The sequence below is a fragment of the Crocuta crocuta genome, unplaced genomic scaffold (assembly GCF_008692635.1).
Source record: "Crocuta crocuta isolate KB4526 unplaced genomic scaffold, BGI_CrCroc_1.0 scaffold216, whole genome shotgun sequence".
Lineage (NCBI taxonomy): Eukaryota > Metazoa > Chordata > Mammalia > Carnivora > Hyaenidae > Crocuta > Crocuta crocuta.
This window is the reverse complement of record NW_027531504.1, coordinates 958,872-973,844: the sequence shown is the minus strand read 5'-3', so window position 1 is coordinate 973,844 and position 14,973 is coordinate 958,872. Positions and strand designations below refer to the sequence as shown.

Below are 14,973 nucleotides of genomic sequence, written 5' to 3'. Positions count from 1 at the left end.
GATTCACAGGACTTGTATTTTGTCTTTGAAATAGCACTTTATTATTAGATTTATTTGTGAGCAATAATTTTGTTGCTTAGATTTTGTGATGTATTTGTGAAGACTTTATATAGAAATATAAAAATAAAAATAGAGAAGAAAAATTGGGACGGAAGTAGGAATGAGGGCGAGCCAGAAGGTGGAAGCACCATCATCAGTCATAACAGAAAAAGTGTTATTAACCCCTTCATTTCCCTTTCTTTAGCTTCTAATCCATTTCAAGACTTTTTTTTCCTGAGTTTGACCAGTAACAAATCTGGAACCCAAAAAGTACTTTGTATAATCTTAAATATAGATCACAGTTGCAGGACTGAAGGAAAAGTCAGATTATAATAATATTAGGCATAGCTAAGAATTTTCTGATATGATTTTCAAACCTTACTTCAATCTCAAGTTAAAAAGTCTTCCCATGCTCAAACTCCTGCATGAGGCCGAAGCCATTACACGTACATCTCTTAACCATATAGTAATTCAGTGTAGAAGACCACAGATCTATAGACAGCCAGAAATGTGTATTTTTTTTTCAGCAAGCTCATTTTCTTCTTGGCTCTTTTTGACCTAACAGTAGGAGAAATTATGTTCCAAAGCCATGCGTGTTTTCTGTTAGAATTAAGGAAGAAACTGTTCACAGACATTGTTGTGGAATTTATGTCAAGTTAAAATGTTAAGAACTTTTAAAAGACTATGAAATAACTTTTCCAGTTGCTACTTTTGCTTCTTATTCATAGTCATATGTTTTTGAGCTGTAATATATTAAAGCCAAGTTGATCAGTTTTATAAATTACTGAAATGTGATTTCTCTTTCTTCTTAAGGATACAGAGATTGATATTTTGGTGACAGTACAAAACCTATTAAGACATTGTCTGGAGCCTACAAGCTTCCTCAAGCCTCTGGCAAAACTCTTCTCGGTTATTAAGAATAAATCGTCAAGACAGTTGCTTTGTACAGTTTTCCAGGTCTGTGATACCCCAACCCCTTTGCCCCAACCACCCCTTTTTAAAAAGATAACTATGATATGTAACATATTTAACAGATTCCTTGGTGCCAATATGATGTTTCATATACATTTGAGTGGAAGGAGGGAGTTATAGAGAGAAGGGAAGAAAAATTAAGGTTTTATTCAATAATAATAAACCGTTTTCATTCCATTTAGACTCTTTCTGATTTTGAGAGTGGATTAAAATATATTACTGATGTTATCAAGGTAAGAGAAAGTCTTATTTCTTTTATGCTTCAAAAGTATTACCATTTTTGTTTATTTAAGGTTTATATACTTTCATCTGTGTTTTCAGTGTTCCAATGTTTTTATTTCTCGTAGCTTAATGCCTTTGATCAAAGACATCTTGATGATATCAACTTTGATGTTCGCTTCTCAGCATTCCAGACCATTGCCTCTTATATTAAAGAGATGCAGACTGTGGATGTTAACTACCTAATTCCAGTTATGCATAATTGTTTCTATAATCTGGAGGTAGGTTTTTATAGCAAAAGTTTATGAATTGTTTTTCACTGTTCTGATAATACATCTGCATGACCAAATTTTTTAATTTGTGTTTTGAGGACAAAGGCTTTTGTGTAAAATTTCTTTTAGTTGCAGAATACTTTGTAATATGGTAAAGACCATATCGTTATTCTCATGATTTAAAAGATAAGTACTTTGAGTAAAATATGTGGGAGCACTTTGAAAAATCCAAAAGCTGTGTATTAGAGTAGGGAAGTTCATAAAGACAGAAATTAGTGACTAGGTTATGAAAGGCTTCTGGGGGTAAGGAGGAATGGGAACAGAGAGGGAGGAGCTCGTATTGGCCCAGGGTTTAATTTGAGGGTAATGAAAATGTTCTGAAGTTAGATAGTGGTGATAGTTGAACAACCTTGTGAATATGTTTGCAAAAAAGACTTTATACTAAAAACCATTGAATTGTACACTTTAAAAGGATGAATTTTAGGGGCACCTGGGTGGCTCAGTTGGTTAAGCGTCCAGCTTCGGCTCAGGTCATGATCTCATGGTCCCTGAATTCAAGCCCCTCATTGGACTCTGTGCTGACAGCTCACAGCCTGGAGTCTGCTTCAGATTCTGTGTCTCCCTCTCTGTCTCTCAAAAACAAACATTAAAAATTTTTTTTTCTAAATAAATAAAAGTAAAAGGGTGAATTTTAGGGGCACTTGGGTGGCTCAGTTCTTTGAGCATCTGACTTCATTCAGCTCAGGTCATGATCTCACAGTTTGTGGGTTTGAGCCATGCACTGGGCTCTGTACTGACAGCTCAGAGCCTGGAGGCTGCTTCAGACTCTGTGTCTCTCTGTCCCTCCTCTGCTCATTCTTTCTCAAAATAAATAGACACTTCTTTAAAAAGCGAATTTTATAGTATTTCTATTATATCTCAGTTTTTTGAAGTTTTGTAACATTATTTGACAGTTTGCCCTCCCTTATTGATACAGAAAAATAAAGGGTTTGGACTATAATTAAGTGCATGTTGCTGAACTGAATTAAAACCCAAAAATGGGGAAAATGGAACCCTTGATTTATAGTTGACCATGAAATCAGTAATATCTTTGTGGCATTTTATAGTTATTCAACAGATATCAACAATTATGTAATTCATGAAAAAGTAATATCTCTGTTTGGAGCTAATTCTTCATATATTATGTCAAGTTCCAACACAGAGGATTCCAAGTATTGTCTGGTTGGCTGAGTTGGAAATACTTTCTCCACATCCACTGTCTATATTGCTCAGAGCAGGAACTGGAGCACAGCTAACCAGGATTATACCAGCCAACTTTGTCATTTTCAGTGGTCACATTACACTGAATATTGAAAACTGGTTATTCTGTTTGTTTTGAGAAATAAAACTAATCAAAAGCTCAATTTCATCGTATTTTCCAAATGGGAGTGACACTTCTCAGTAAGCATAATTTTTTAAAGTTGTACTACAGGCATACCTCATTTTATCGCACTTTGCAGATGCTGTTTTTTACAGATTGAAGGTTTGTGGCAACTCTGCTTCAAACAAGTCTGTCAGCACCATTTTTCCAACAGCATTTGCTTACTTTGTGTCTTTGTGTCGTATCTGGTAATTCTCACAATATTTCAAACTTTTTCATTATGATTATATTTGTCATGGTGATCTAAGATCAGTGATTCTGACTCACTGAAATCATAGATCATGGTAAATGATTTTTAATGAAGGTATGTACCTTTGTTTTTTAGACATAATGCTAATGCACACTTAATAGACTACAGTATAGTGTAAACATAACTTTACATGCCCTAGGAAACATTCACATTCATCTCACCCACTTTATTGTGATTTTCACTTTGCTGTGGTGGTGTGGAACCAGACTCACAGTATCTCTGAAGCGTGCCTGCATGCTCCTCACAACCCTACATTTGGCTCTTCCTTAGGTATGATGTACTTGTGGGATATTTCTTAGGAGGGAGTTTTACATAGAGGAGTGGCAACATTTTCACTGAGTGGTAAACTTTTTCATTGGGAAATAATATCCCACATTACAGATATTACACAGAATAATTTGGGAGTTTTTTTTTTCCTGTTTCCAGTTAGGAGACATGTCTTTAAGTGATAATGCCAGCATATGCCTGATGAATATCATCAGAAAGCTAGCTGCCTTGAACGTCACAGAGAAAGAATATAGGGAAATCATTCATCGTTCACTCCTGGAGAAACTGAGGAAAGGATTGAAGAGCCAGACAGAGGTATTGGTGTTTGCCTTTGTATTTTTGTCTTTTACGAGCTACTGTTTGTGAGTTTGGGTTTTGTTTTTGTTTTTCCCTACTTATGCTGTTGTTGAAAAGCAGTTGGTCTTGTTAGTACATTTAATTAAAATACTTGATTGTATAAATATTCACCAAACATTTAATGGGGAGTGGGAATAGAAAGGAGAGCAATCACTTCTGATTTTACAGTTTGTGTCTACAGTGGGAATGGTTTACTTAAAAAAAAAAAAATGTTTGTAGTAGCTTTGTTGTGTGTTTCTTTGTATTATCTAGAAAGCAAATTCTTAAAAAAAATCTTTTTTCCTTCAATTTGGCATTTGCAGAATATTCAACAGGATTATACAACAGTGCTTTCCTGTTTAATTCAAACTTTTCCAAATCAACCAGAATTTAAAGAGTTAGTACAGCTTACTGATTGCCATGATCCAGAAATGGACTTCTTTGAGAATATGAAACACATTCAGGTAAAAGACAGTTCTGTGCTGTTCTTTTTTTCCCTGCCTATAAAATAAGCATTTCAAACTGTTCTGTCTCATTTGAAAAGATATATTTTAATTTCCCAAAAAGTTTTGAGCCTCTCATTCCTTGGTCTTCTTGATTGTCAATCAAATTAACAGGAAATGACCATTTTCCTGGTGGTCTATTTTCTTTCATGGTATCATAAATCACAATAATAGTGTCACTTTTCTCTGCCATTTGCTAAGAAGTTTAAATGCTCCAGGATCCATTGTTAAACAGATGCTATGGATTATATCTCTGGAAACAAATCAAGGCACAGGTGTTTGCTCATGTAACACATGGGCTTTCACTCCTTTAATCCTTACATGCAAAAGGAACATGATACTGGGGCACCTGGGTGGCTCAGTCAGTTGAGCATCCAACTCTTGGTTTCGGCTCAGGTCATGATCTCATAGTTTCATGGATTCGAGCCCCACATCAGGCTCAGCACTGGCAGCATGAAGCCTGCCTGAGATTCTCTCTCTCTCTCCCTCTATCTGTCTCTGCCCTTCCCCTATTTGAACTGTCTCTGTCTCTCTCAAAATAAATAAACTTTAAAAAAAATGATACCGAAATGGAGCTGGTCTTAGGTGAGTTCTTATTTTCTTATTTTATCTAACTCATAGATACACAGAAGAGCAAGAGCCTTGAAGAAACTGGCCAAACAACTAATGGAAGGCAAAGTTGTGCTATCTTCTAAATCTCTCCAGAATTACATCATGCCTTATGCCATGACTCCAATTTTTGATGAGAAAATGCTCAAGGTAAGACATTAGATATAGAAACCATTAAACTTCTGCCCATACCAGGACACACTTTTCCAAAATGCATATGGGGCTGGTGACATCCATATTGATGTTGTCACCATAATTAGAGGCTTAGAATAGCTCTGAAGCCTTTAGAATAGTACTTGCTCTATAAATGGTAGTATTATCTTTATTTTCATTATTATTAGCTCGCAAAGGCCAACCACAAAGCATTTCCCCTCTTAGAAATGATCACATTACTAACAGCATACTTTTATTTTTGTATCATAGGATTTAATTCTAGTAAATGCCATTAATCAGCAGAATCGGTGTTTTCCCAAATGTCCCATAAGAAGTGAAGTTACACAGTAGCTACCTTTTCTTTAGCACTATGCCAGATACAGAAGCTATTCTAAGTACTTTACATAATCTTACTTCATCCTCACCACAGCTCAGCCCTATGGGGAAGGATTGTTGTCACTATATTACAGGAAAGTAAACTAGGAATATGTGAGGTATTTTTCTTTCTCAAAGATGTACAGAATGAGAATCAGAATTTGAACTTAGGCCTGTCTTCACTGTTAGACTACACAGGTGCCAAAAGAACAGTGCCTGGCACATTGTAAGATAAATGATAGTTATTGATTATATTAGTGAAAGAGTGAAATGTAAGTCCAATTTGAGGTGAGATCAGGAGCTGTGACTTGAATTTATTCTGTGTTGATCCCATGGCCTTGTGTAAGTTTACGGTTTCCCCTATTGTTTTCAAAAATTTTTAAAGAATTACCTACATAAATAAAACAATACTCCCCGCCCCCCCCGCCCGCCAAATTCTGTCTTGAAGAGCCAGGAAGCACAACCAATTTAGTTTGATGGCAATAAAATAGGAAAGAGGTGTGGATGGAAAAAATAAATTATATTTAGTATTGGTTGATATTAACATGATATATCTCTTTAAATGTTTACTTGTTTTAAGAGAGGGAGAGAGAGACCATGCATGAGCAGGGGAGGGGCAGAGAGAGAGGGAGATAGAGAGAATCCCAAACAGTTTCCACACTGTTAGTGCAGAGCCCAAGGGGGGACTCAGTCCCATGAACCATGAGCTCATGACCTGAGCTGAAACCAAGAGTCAGACACTTAACCGACTGAGCAACCCAGTTGCTCCTACCTATACATTAGTTGTTCTTTTTGTTTTTTTGTTTTTTTTACAAATAGTTTATTGTCAAATTAGTTTCCACATAACACTCAGTGCTCATCCCCACAAGGGCATGGAGGAGGACACCTATACATTAGTTTTAAACATACGTTGTTATTTTTGCTTTAAACAATTATCTTTTAAAGAGATCTTTCAAAATAAGGAAGGATCTTTTATATTTCCTTACATATTTATAATTTCTGGTCACTTCCAATTACTTACAATTTTTCAATCATTCCTTTGGGTAGATCCAGATATATTGCTGTATCATTTTATTCCTGACAGGAAGACCTCCTTTAAATTTTTTGTAGTGCAGGTCTACTGGTGATGAATTCTTTCAGTTTTTCTCTTTTCTCATCTTTGCTTTTGAAAGATGTTGTTTCTAGAAGTTGTGGAATTCTGGATTGACAAGTTTTTTTTCTTTCTACTTTTTAAAGATAATTGCTCTATTGTCGTCTGGTTTATATCATTTCCAACAAGAAGTCATTCTTATCTTTGTTCCTCTGAGTGTAATGTATGTTTTTCTAGAGGGTGCCTTGAAAATGTTCTCTTTATCACTGGTTTTAAGCCATTTGATTATGATCTGCCTTAGTGTAATTTCCTTCATGTTTCTTGTGCTTGGGGTTTGTTGAGCTTTTTGGATCTACTGATTTGTATTGTTCTTCAGACTTGGAATTTTTGACCATTATTTCTTCAAAGATACTTTTGGGCCCCGTTCTTGCCTTTTGAGACCCCAGTGTATATTAGGCCACTCAAAATTGACCCAGACTCACTGAGGCTCTTTTGTTTTCATTAGTTTTTTCCTCCCCTGAGTCTCATTTTTGTTTCAATTTTGTATCGCTGTGTCTTCAAGTTCATTGATCTTTTCTTCTGCAGAGTCTAATCTGCTTTTAATCCCATCCAGTATGTCTCCCTATTTCTGAACGTTCAGTTTGGGCCTTTTTTATATCTTGCCTCTCCTTAACATACTTCTGCTTTCCTTTCCCTTTTTGATCTTTTGGAATGTAATTTCATCAGTTGTCTTTCTTTGTCTACTATAAGTCTTTTATCTGTGTCACTTTGGGGTCTGTTTCTACTGGTTGGTTTTTCTTGTCATGAGAGGTATTTTTCTGCTTCTTGGTGTGCCTGTGCAGCTTTCTTCTTTGAGTAGCTCTGTCCTCTCTGGTCCTTTGCCCTGTGAACTCTGGCTGCCACAGCCTTCTCTCTGCCTTCTTACGTCAGGCAGACCACCAGGCCCTCTTTTGGGTTTCTCCTCCTCTGCTGTGACCTGACAGTTCTCTTCACACAGTGAGTTAGGATAATTATAAGACATGCTTTATTTGTTGCCTTTCTCTCGGAGTGCTGTACTGCACTGTTTGATGTCCAGGGTCTGAAAACCGCTGTTTCATATATTTTTGTCTATTTTTCTAGTTTAAAATATGAGGGTAAATCCAGTCTTTGTTCTCTATGATGGTATGAAACAGACATCTCCAAGACAGTGTACTGTTGAATGCTGAGCTGTGCATTAAAGTTGACTTTAGTGTTTAACTTCTACACACTGAATTTACTTCATTCACAGTCTATAGGCTTGAGCCCATCAGGGAGGCCTGAGTGGAAAAAAGTCCAGAGTACGTTAATATCCTTTAGTTAAAGATGGTCCTTCCTTTAATTGATAGCATCTTTTCCTAGAGCTGGTCAGGGGAGTGGAATATAGTTTGGGCATTCTTTCCCTTTGATAAATTGCTGATCACCTACTGTATAAGCTTTTTAATGTAAGAAATTAGCTTTTTATTAGCAAATACTTATTCTGTGTTGATGCTCTTGATTTGTTTTACAGCATGAAAATATAACCATTGCTGCCACAGAGCTTATTGGAGCTATTTGCAAACATCTCTCTTGGTCAGCATATATATATTACTTGAAACATTTCATTCATGTCCTACAAACAGGACAGATCAATCAAAAGTTGGGTGTCAGGTGTGTATGGTCAAACTTATTTTTGCTTTGTTTTTAAAATGTAAATTTTGGATTATTTCCTGAAGTGGTCTCTCTAATCTCAGTTTACTTTTATCTTGTATTAATGAGGTTATGCTAATGTTTGTTAAGGTCAAAAATACCTAAAACTGGTAAAAATAATTTTACTGTTTATAAGTTTACTTTAAATCCTTCACTTTAATCATCAAATGATGTTGTGAATCAGACGTTTCTGTGTACCTTCTCTTTTTTTTAACAGTTTGCTAGTAATAGTGTTGGAAGCATTCCACTTTGATCACAAAACTCTTGAAGAACAAATGAGAAAAATTCAGAATGAAGAAAGTAAGTTTTTAAAACTTTCTTAAACTAGATTTCCAGTCTAGTCTTGGATAATTGATGATAATGAATTAAAGATGGCAAAATTCAACTTATCACCTTTTTCTGTTTATAGCAGTGACCAGTGAAAGAGTCAGGAAGAACTTAAAGCAAGTGATTTGAGCATTTGTGTAAAAAATTTTTTAACAACATTATGATCTTTGAACTTAATTTGAATACTTGAGTGAGATGTAAAAACTCTTAGAAAAGTAAAATACAAAAGCTGGCTTTAGAAGAAATAGAAAATCTGAATGTATCTCTAACTACGAAAAAATTGACTTTGTAGTTAAAAATCTTCTAATGAAAATACCAGGTTCACAAAGCTTTATACGCAAGTTCTACAAATATTTAAGGAATGGATAATTTCAACCTTATATCAGCTTTTTCAGATGATTAATGAGAAGGAAGCTTCCACTAACTTATGAAATTGGTATAATTGGTTAATAGAATTTAACATTAGCATGCAAAAAACACGTGGTCCTCTAAAGAGACACAAGGGAAACATTTGGTTAAATTCAGTATCTATTCATGATACAAAATAAGGAACAAATAGAAATTTCCTCAGCCTGTTAGAGGATGAACACTTAAATAGGCCAGTAAGCTAACTGTTTTTGCTAAAAGACATTGAAATATTCTGTCACTCAGTTTGCACTTGTCCAACATTCCTTTCTACTCAGAATTTTCTAATTCTTTGATTTACAGTAAAATCACTACAGAGCCACACTGATAAATAGCAAAGATTGGCTTGAATTTGTAGGAACCATGTGTGTTTTAAACCATTAATGTACTAAAGTCCCTCAATGGTTTATCTTAGGCAGTTGAATCTGCATTTTGCAATTTTGCATAAATAAAAACATTAAAAATTAAAATAATCTCCTTAACTATTTTATTAGATATGACTAAAGTTTGAAACATTTTTTGAACACCTGCTATGAGCTGGCCCTTTCTAGACATTATCTCCTTTTTTTTTCATAAGAACTTTACAAGAACCTTAGTTGTTAGTTACCCCATTATTTTTGATATGAGAGATTACAGTTCAGAAATGTAAAGTGACTTTACCAAAGCTAACAGGGCCAGTAATTAAAATAAAGACTAATGGCTACCATTTTTTGAAAGTCAGTGAAGTATCAGAAGCATATTTTAAGTGCATTACAGAGGTTCTTTCATTGAATCCTGACAACAGCCTTGCCAGTTGGTGCCATCTCCATCTTACTGGTAAAGAGAACCCAAAGCCCACTAGGCTTAGGTTAACTAACTTTGGTCACATGGCTTGTTAGCAGAGCTATGCCTGGACTTGCCCCACAGTACTGTACTGCCTAAATTTCTTTAATAAACTGAACCCTGTAGTAAGGGACATTTCTGCATGAGAACTGATGGCTGCCATTATGGTTTTCATGCTCACGAGTATAAGTTTTTGTTTTTGGAAACCTCCAATCACAGTCCTTTGGAAGCTTTCTTCTGATTAAGACCCTCCTCCCTGCCTAGCCTCCAAGTGTATTCCCGAAGGAGCCTGCACTTGCTCTCCCACACTCATAACTGTCAGTTTACTTGTCTCTTGTTCCTCATTAGACTCCAAACAGTAAGACAGCAAAAAATCACAACCCTCTCATGTAGTCCTGTTTCCTTAGTACTTTATCTTACCTGTCCGTAACTGGTGACTAGATCATTTTTATTAGATGTTGGTGGGAAAGGCTTATAACAACTGTGTTTCCTTATTTGATTTAAGGTGACTTTTGTTGTTTGCTAAACATAGACACAATAGAAGTGATTGAATTGCCAGAGAATGAAACCATGGAATTAGAGCATGTGAATGAGGAAAAGAAGGAAAACAAATGTAAGAGTTTGTCAGACAACAAAGAACTGGAAAACCCCAATCCAGCTGATTGTAAAGGGACATCAGCTAAAGAACCTGAGTGTATCACTGAGTCCATGTCTTCCCTTCCTCGGAATAAGGAAGAATTGGAGAGAACAATTAAAAATATCCAAGGAACCATAACTGGGGATATCCTGCCCAGGCTACATAAATGCCTGGCATCTACGGTAATCATTCTGTTTGGGACCCAGGAGGGCTGTGTGAAGCTAAGTGTTTGTGGGGCTCTGTCAGACTGAGGCTTCTAACTATTATTGATTGATGTCAGCTTTTGGATATTTTTTCACCTCAGCATTTCACAATTCACTTCCCTTGTTTTGTCTCATCTTTAGGTTCATCTCAGGTTTTTAAAAATTAGAGTATGTTTCCATTTTCTACTTCTTGGCCACTTCTCTGCTGTTCTGAATTTGTCTTCTTGCTGGTTAGCTCTCATAAACCAGCCTTTCCCACCTCAGTGTAAATCATGGTTTGGCAAACTGTGGTCCACAGGCTGGATCCAGCCAGCAGCCTCTTGTAGTAAAGTTTTTGTTGGAACATAATTACACTCATTAATTTGCATATTGTCTAATTCTGCTTTTGTGTTACCACAGCAGAGTTAAGTAGCTTCAATAGAGACCATGAAGCCAAAAATACTATCTGCTCTCTACAAAAGTTTTCCAGCCCCTGGTGTAAAATATTGACTTGGTCGTATTTTGTATATTTGTAAATATACCTTCTTACTTGAGGCACTACATTTTTTATGTACCAACAGTATCACTCAAACTCTTGAAAATCCCGATTGATAAAAAGTTTTTATGATTTTTAGATATTTCACAGCACTCTTAATCAACATTAGTGAAAACTTGACTATTTTTTTCTAATTGTTCCTTTAAAAAAAGCTTTTTCTTTCTTTCTTTCTTTTCTTTTCTTTCTTTCTTTCCTTTCTTTCTTTCTTTCTTTCTTTCTTTCTTTCTAAAAAAAGCTTTTTCTTTCTTTTTTTCTTTCTTTCTCTCTCACTCTCTCTCTCTCCCCCCCCTCCCTCCCTCCCTCCTTCCTTCCTTCCTTCCTTCCTTCCGTAATTTATTGTCAAGTTAGCTAACATACAGTGTGCTCTTGGCTTCAGGAGTAGATTCCCGTGCTTCATCACTTACATGCAACATCCAGTATTCATCCCAACAAGTGCCCTTCACCCATTTTCCCCTCTCTTCCAACCCCCTATCCACCCTCAGTTCTCTGTATTTAAGAGTCTCTTATGTTTGCCTCCCTCTGTTTGAAATTACTTTTTCACCTTTCCTTTTCCCCTTGGTCTTCACAAATTCCACATATGAGTGAAAACATGTGATACCTGTCTTTCTCTGACTGACTTATTTCGCTTTGCATAATACCCTCTAGTTCTATCCATATTGTTGGCAAATGGCAACATTTCATTCTTTCTCATTGCCAAGTACTATTCCATTGTATATACAAACCACGTCTTCTTTATCCGTTCATCAGTTGATGGTCATTTGGGGTCTTCTTGGGGAAAAAAATAATTATTCCTATTATTTTTACAATTCTTAGTTATTCTCAATTTGCATAATTTAGTTTGTTTTGTAAGACTGTAAACTTAGAAGTGTCATATCAAAAGAGCGTATCTTTCATATGAAAGATTTCAGTGTTGATAGCTCCCTGATCCATTTATTTTTGTTTCAGTTTAACCTAACTTTTTCTTACAGACTAAAAGGGAAGAAGAACACAAGCTCATAAAATCCAAGGTTGTGAATGATGAGGAAGTAGTTCGAGTTCCTTTAGCTTTTGCCATGGTTAAACTAATGCAGTCCCTTCCACAAGAAGTTATGGAAGCTAATCTGCCAAGGTATATTATAATGATAAATTAGAAAAGCTAAGTGAAACTCAAAAATTGGTTCTTTCTTCCTGACTCTTGAATCTCTTTTATGAGGAAGAGAAGTGCTATCACAATTTGCTGTGATTTAGAATCCTAACTGGGGGTGCCTGGGTGGCTCAGTCAGTTAGCTCAGATCATGATCTCATGTATCATGGGTTTGGACCCCACATTGGGCTCTGTGCTGACCGCTTGGAGCCTGGAGCCTGCTTTGGATTCTGTGTCTCCCTCTCTCTCTGCTCCCCCCCTTCTCTGTGTCTCTCTCTCAAAAATAAATATAGATGGGAAAAAAAAATTTTTTTTAGAATCTCTATTGGGAAATTTGGGTAATGAGTAGTTAAAAGACCAAAGGATGTCTATATTTTTATTTCCTTCTGTTGATTAGTCCTTTTTAATTTTTCACTTTCTAGTATTTTGCTGAAAGTGTGTGCCCTCCTCAAGAACAGAGCACAGGAAATCAGAGACATTGCACGCAGCACTCTAGCAAAAATAATAGAAGATCTGGGTGTGCACTACTTACAGTATATTTTAAAAGAATTACAGAGTACCCTTGTCCGTGGATATCAGGTAAATTGCATTGTGTGCCTTATATTCATTCATATTGGATTGAAACTCAAATATTTTGCAATTTGAAAACTACAAGTGACGGTGCCTTCAGTCTGTATTTGGTAAAGTTGATCCACTGAGGTAGCAATCAAGAATATTCATAAGTTTTGGGGCAACTGGGTGGCTCAGTCAGTTAAGCATCTGACACTTAATTTTGGCTCAGGTCATGATCTCTCTTCCCCTCCCTCTCTCTCTCTTTCTGCCTATCCCTTGCTCACTCTCTTCGTCAAAAATAAATAAACTTAAAAAAAAAAAGAATATTCAAAAGTTTCTAATCAGCATTTAAAAATCTATTTTTTAAAAAATTCATGTATTTGATGTTTATAAAGTATAAAGATACTTACAGGCCTGGGTTATATAACTTGCCTATTTTTCTCAAATCATTTGATATCAAGTTTTGTATTTTGGGAGTTCTTAAAAATATTCTTATAGAATGCATATTGAATTTATTACCACAAATGTGAATAATAAGGAGCATACACATTTGTTTAAGTGTTGCAACATACAAGTAATAAAAATAATAGGATCTCCAGGTGGAATAGAAAGCTCTTTGGGTAGTGATTTGGCCGGCCAGCTCCTTACTTTTTCAACTGTGGAACCTAGACACGTTCCATCAGCAACACCTGGGAGCTTATGAGATGTGCACAATGTAGGGTCCTATGCCTGACCTATACTGTCTGCATTTCAGTAAGGTCCCTGAATGATCTCAAGTTTAAGAAACACTGTTGCTTGTTCTTTTCACGTACCCAGTCAAGATTTTGGGTAGTTAGCTTTACCTTCTGTATCAAAACTTGCTCAAAGGTAGGCTTCCTATTCTGTGGATTATAAATCTAACACAGTAAAAATACCAGTATTCATTTTCACTGTCTCTCTTGGAAGTATTTAAAAAAATCTTTTAATGTTATTTTTTGAGAGAGACAGAACACAAACAGGAGGGACAGAGAGAGAGGAAAACACAGAATCTAAAGCAAGCTCCAGGCTCTGAGCTGACAGCAAAGAGCCCAACATGGGGCACAAACCCACAAACCCTGAGATCATGGCCTGAGCTAAAGTCAGATGCTTAATAGACTGAGCCACCCAGGCGCCCCTTCTAGTGTAGTTTTTTAATGGTTGCTCTAGGAATTACCATATACATCCTTACTTTTAATAATCTACTTAGAAACAATATTTTACAACTTCAAGTGGAATATGGAAACCTACCACCATAGATGGATCCCTTCACCCTTCTTTTCTTTTATAGTTGTTTGTATATTACATCTCTATATATTGAAAGTTTATTGGGCAATGTTAGAGTTTTTGCTTGTAGTCATCAAACATATTTTAAAGAACTCAAGAGGCACCTGGGTGGCTCAGTTGATTAAGCGTCTGACTACGGCTCAGGTACTGATCTTGTGGTCCGTGAGTTCAGGCCCCGCATCGGGCTCTGTGCTGACAGCTCAGAGCATGGAGCCTGTTTCAGATTCTGTGTCACCCTCTCACTCTGCCCCTGCCCCACTCGTGCTCTGTCCCTCTGTGTCTCAGAAATTAAAAAAAAAAAAAAAAAGAACTCAAGAGGATAGTCTATTAGTTTGCCCAAATAGCCATCATTTTGACTTCCCTTCTTTCATTTCTGAATTTCCGTGTTTCTTTCTGGTATCATCTCCCTTTGGTCTAAACAATTTCCATCAGCAGTCTCGTACAGCATGTGTGGGTGGCAGCAAATGCTCTTAGTTTTCTGTCATCTCTGAATGTCCTTTCACCTTATTCCTGAAGGATACTGTCATTGGATATCTAATTCTGTGTTGACAGTTAATACTCTTCCTTCAGCTTCTTAAAAATGTTGTATCACATCCTTCTGGCCTTTCTGATGAATAATCTAGTTATTCAGTCAGTTTTCCCCTCTACATAATGCACTGTTTTCCTCTTGCTGCTTTAAGAACTTTTTCTTGGCCTTTATCTTTTAGTAGTTTGATTATATGTGTCCGAGTTGGGTTGTTTTTGGTTAAGTATATAAAAGTATATAAAGATCAACAGTAGATATATATGAAATTATGCCTTTAAAATCCATTGTGGGGTGCCTGGCTGGCTAAGTCATTGGAGTGTACAATTCTTGAT

General features: G+C 36.2%; 1 protein-coding gene across 2 annotated transcripts in view; it reads left to right on the top strand.

The window, feature by feature from the left end:
- UTP20 (UTP20 small subunit processome component) overlaps positions 1-14,973 on the top strand; it is a 105,295-nt gene that overhangs the window by 68,934 nt on the left and 21,388 nt on the right. The window contains exons 33-43 of one of the 2 annotated variants that reach the window (XM_077772282.1): positions 853-996; positions 1,194-1,244; positions 1,359-1,511; positions 3,599-3,754; positions 4,099-4,239; positions 4,900-5,037; positions 8,031-8,170; positions 8,427-8,509; positions 10,296-10,582; positions 12,107-12,246; positions 12,684-12,840. In XM_077772282.1, coding sequence (XP_077628408.1) covers positions 853-996; positions 1,194-1,244; positions 1,359-1,511; positions 3,599-3,754; positions 4,099-4,239; positions 4,900-5,037; positions 8,031-8,170; positions 8,427-8,509; positions 10,296-10,582; positions 12,107-12,246; positions 12,684-12,840 — 1,590 coding nt within the window. Of the gene's footprint in view, positions 1-852; positions 997-1,193; positions 1,245-1,358; positions 1,512-3,598; positions 3,755-4,098; positions 4,240-4,899; positions 5,038-8,030; positions 8,171-8,426; positions 8,510-10,268; positions 10,583-12,106; positions 12,247-12,683; positions 12,841-14,973 lie in introns of both variants that reach the window. The other variant, XM_077772281.1, reaches the window with a different exon arrangement.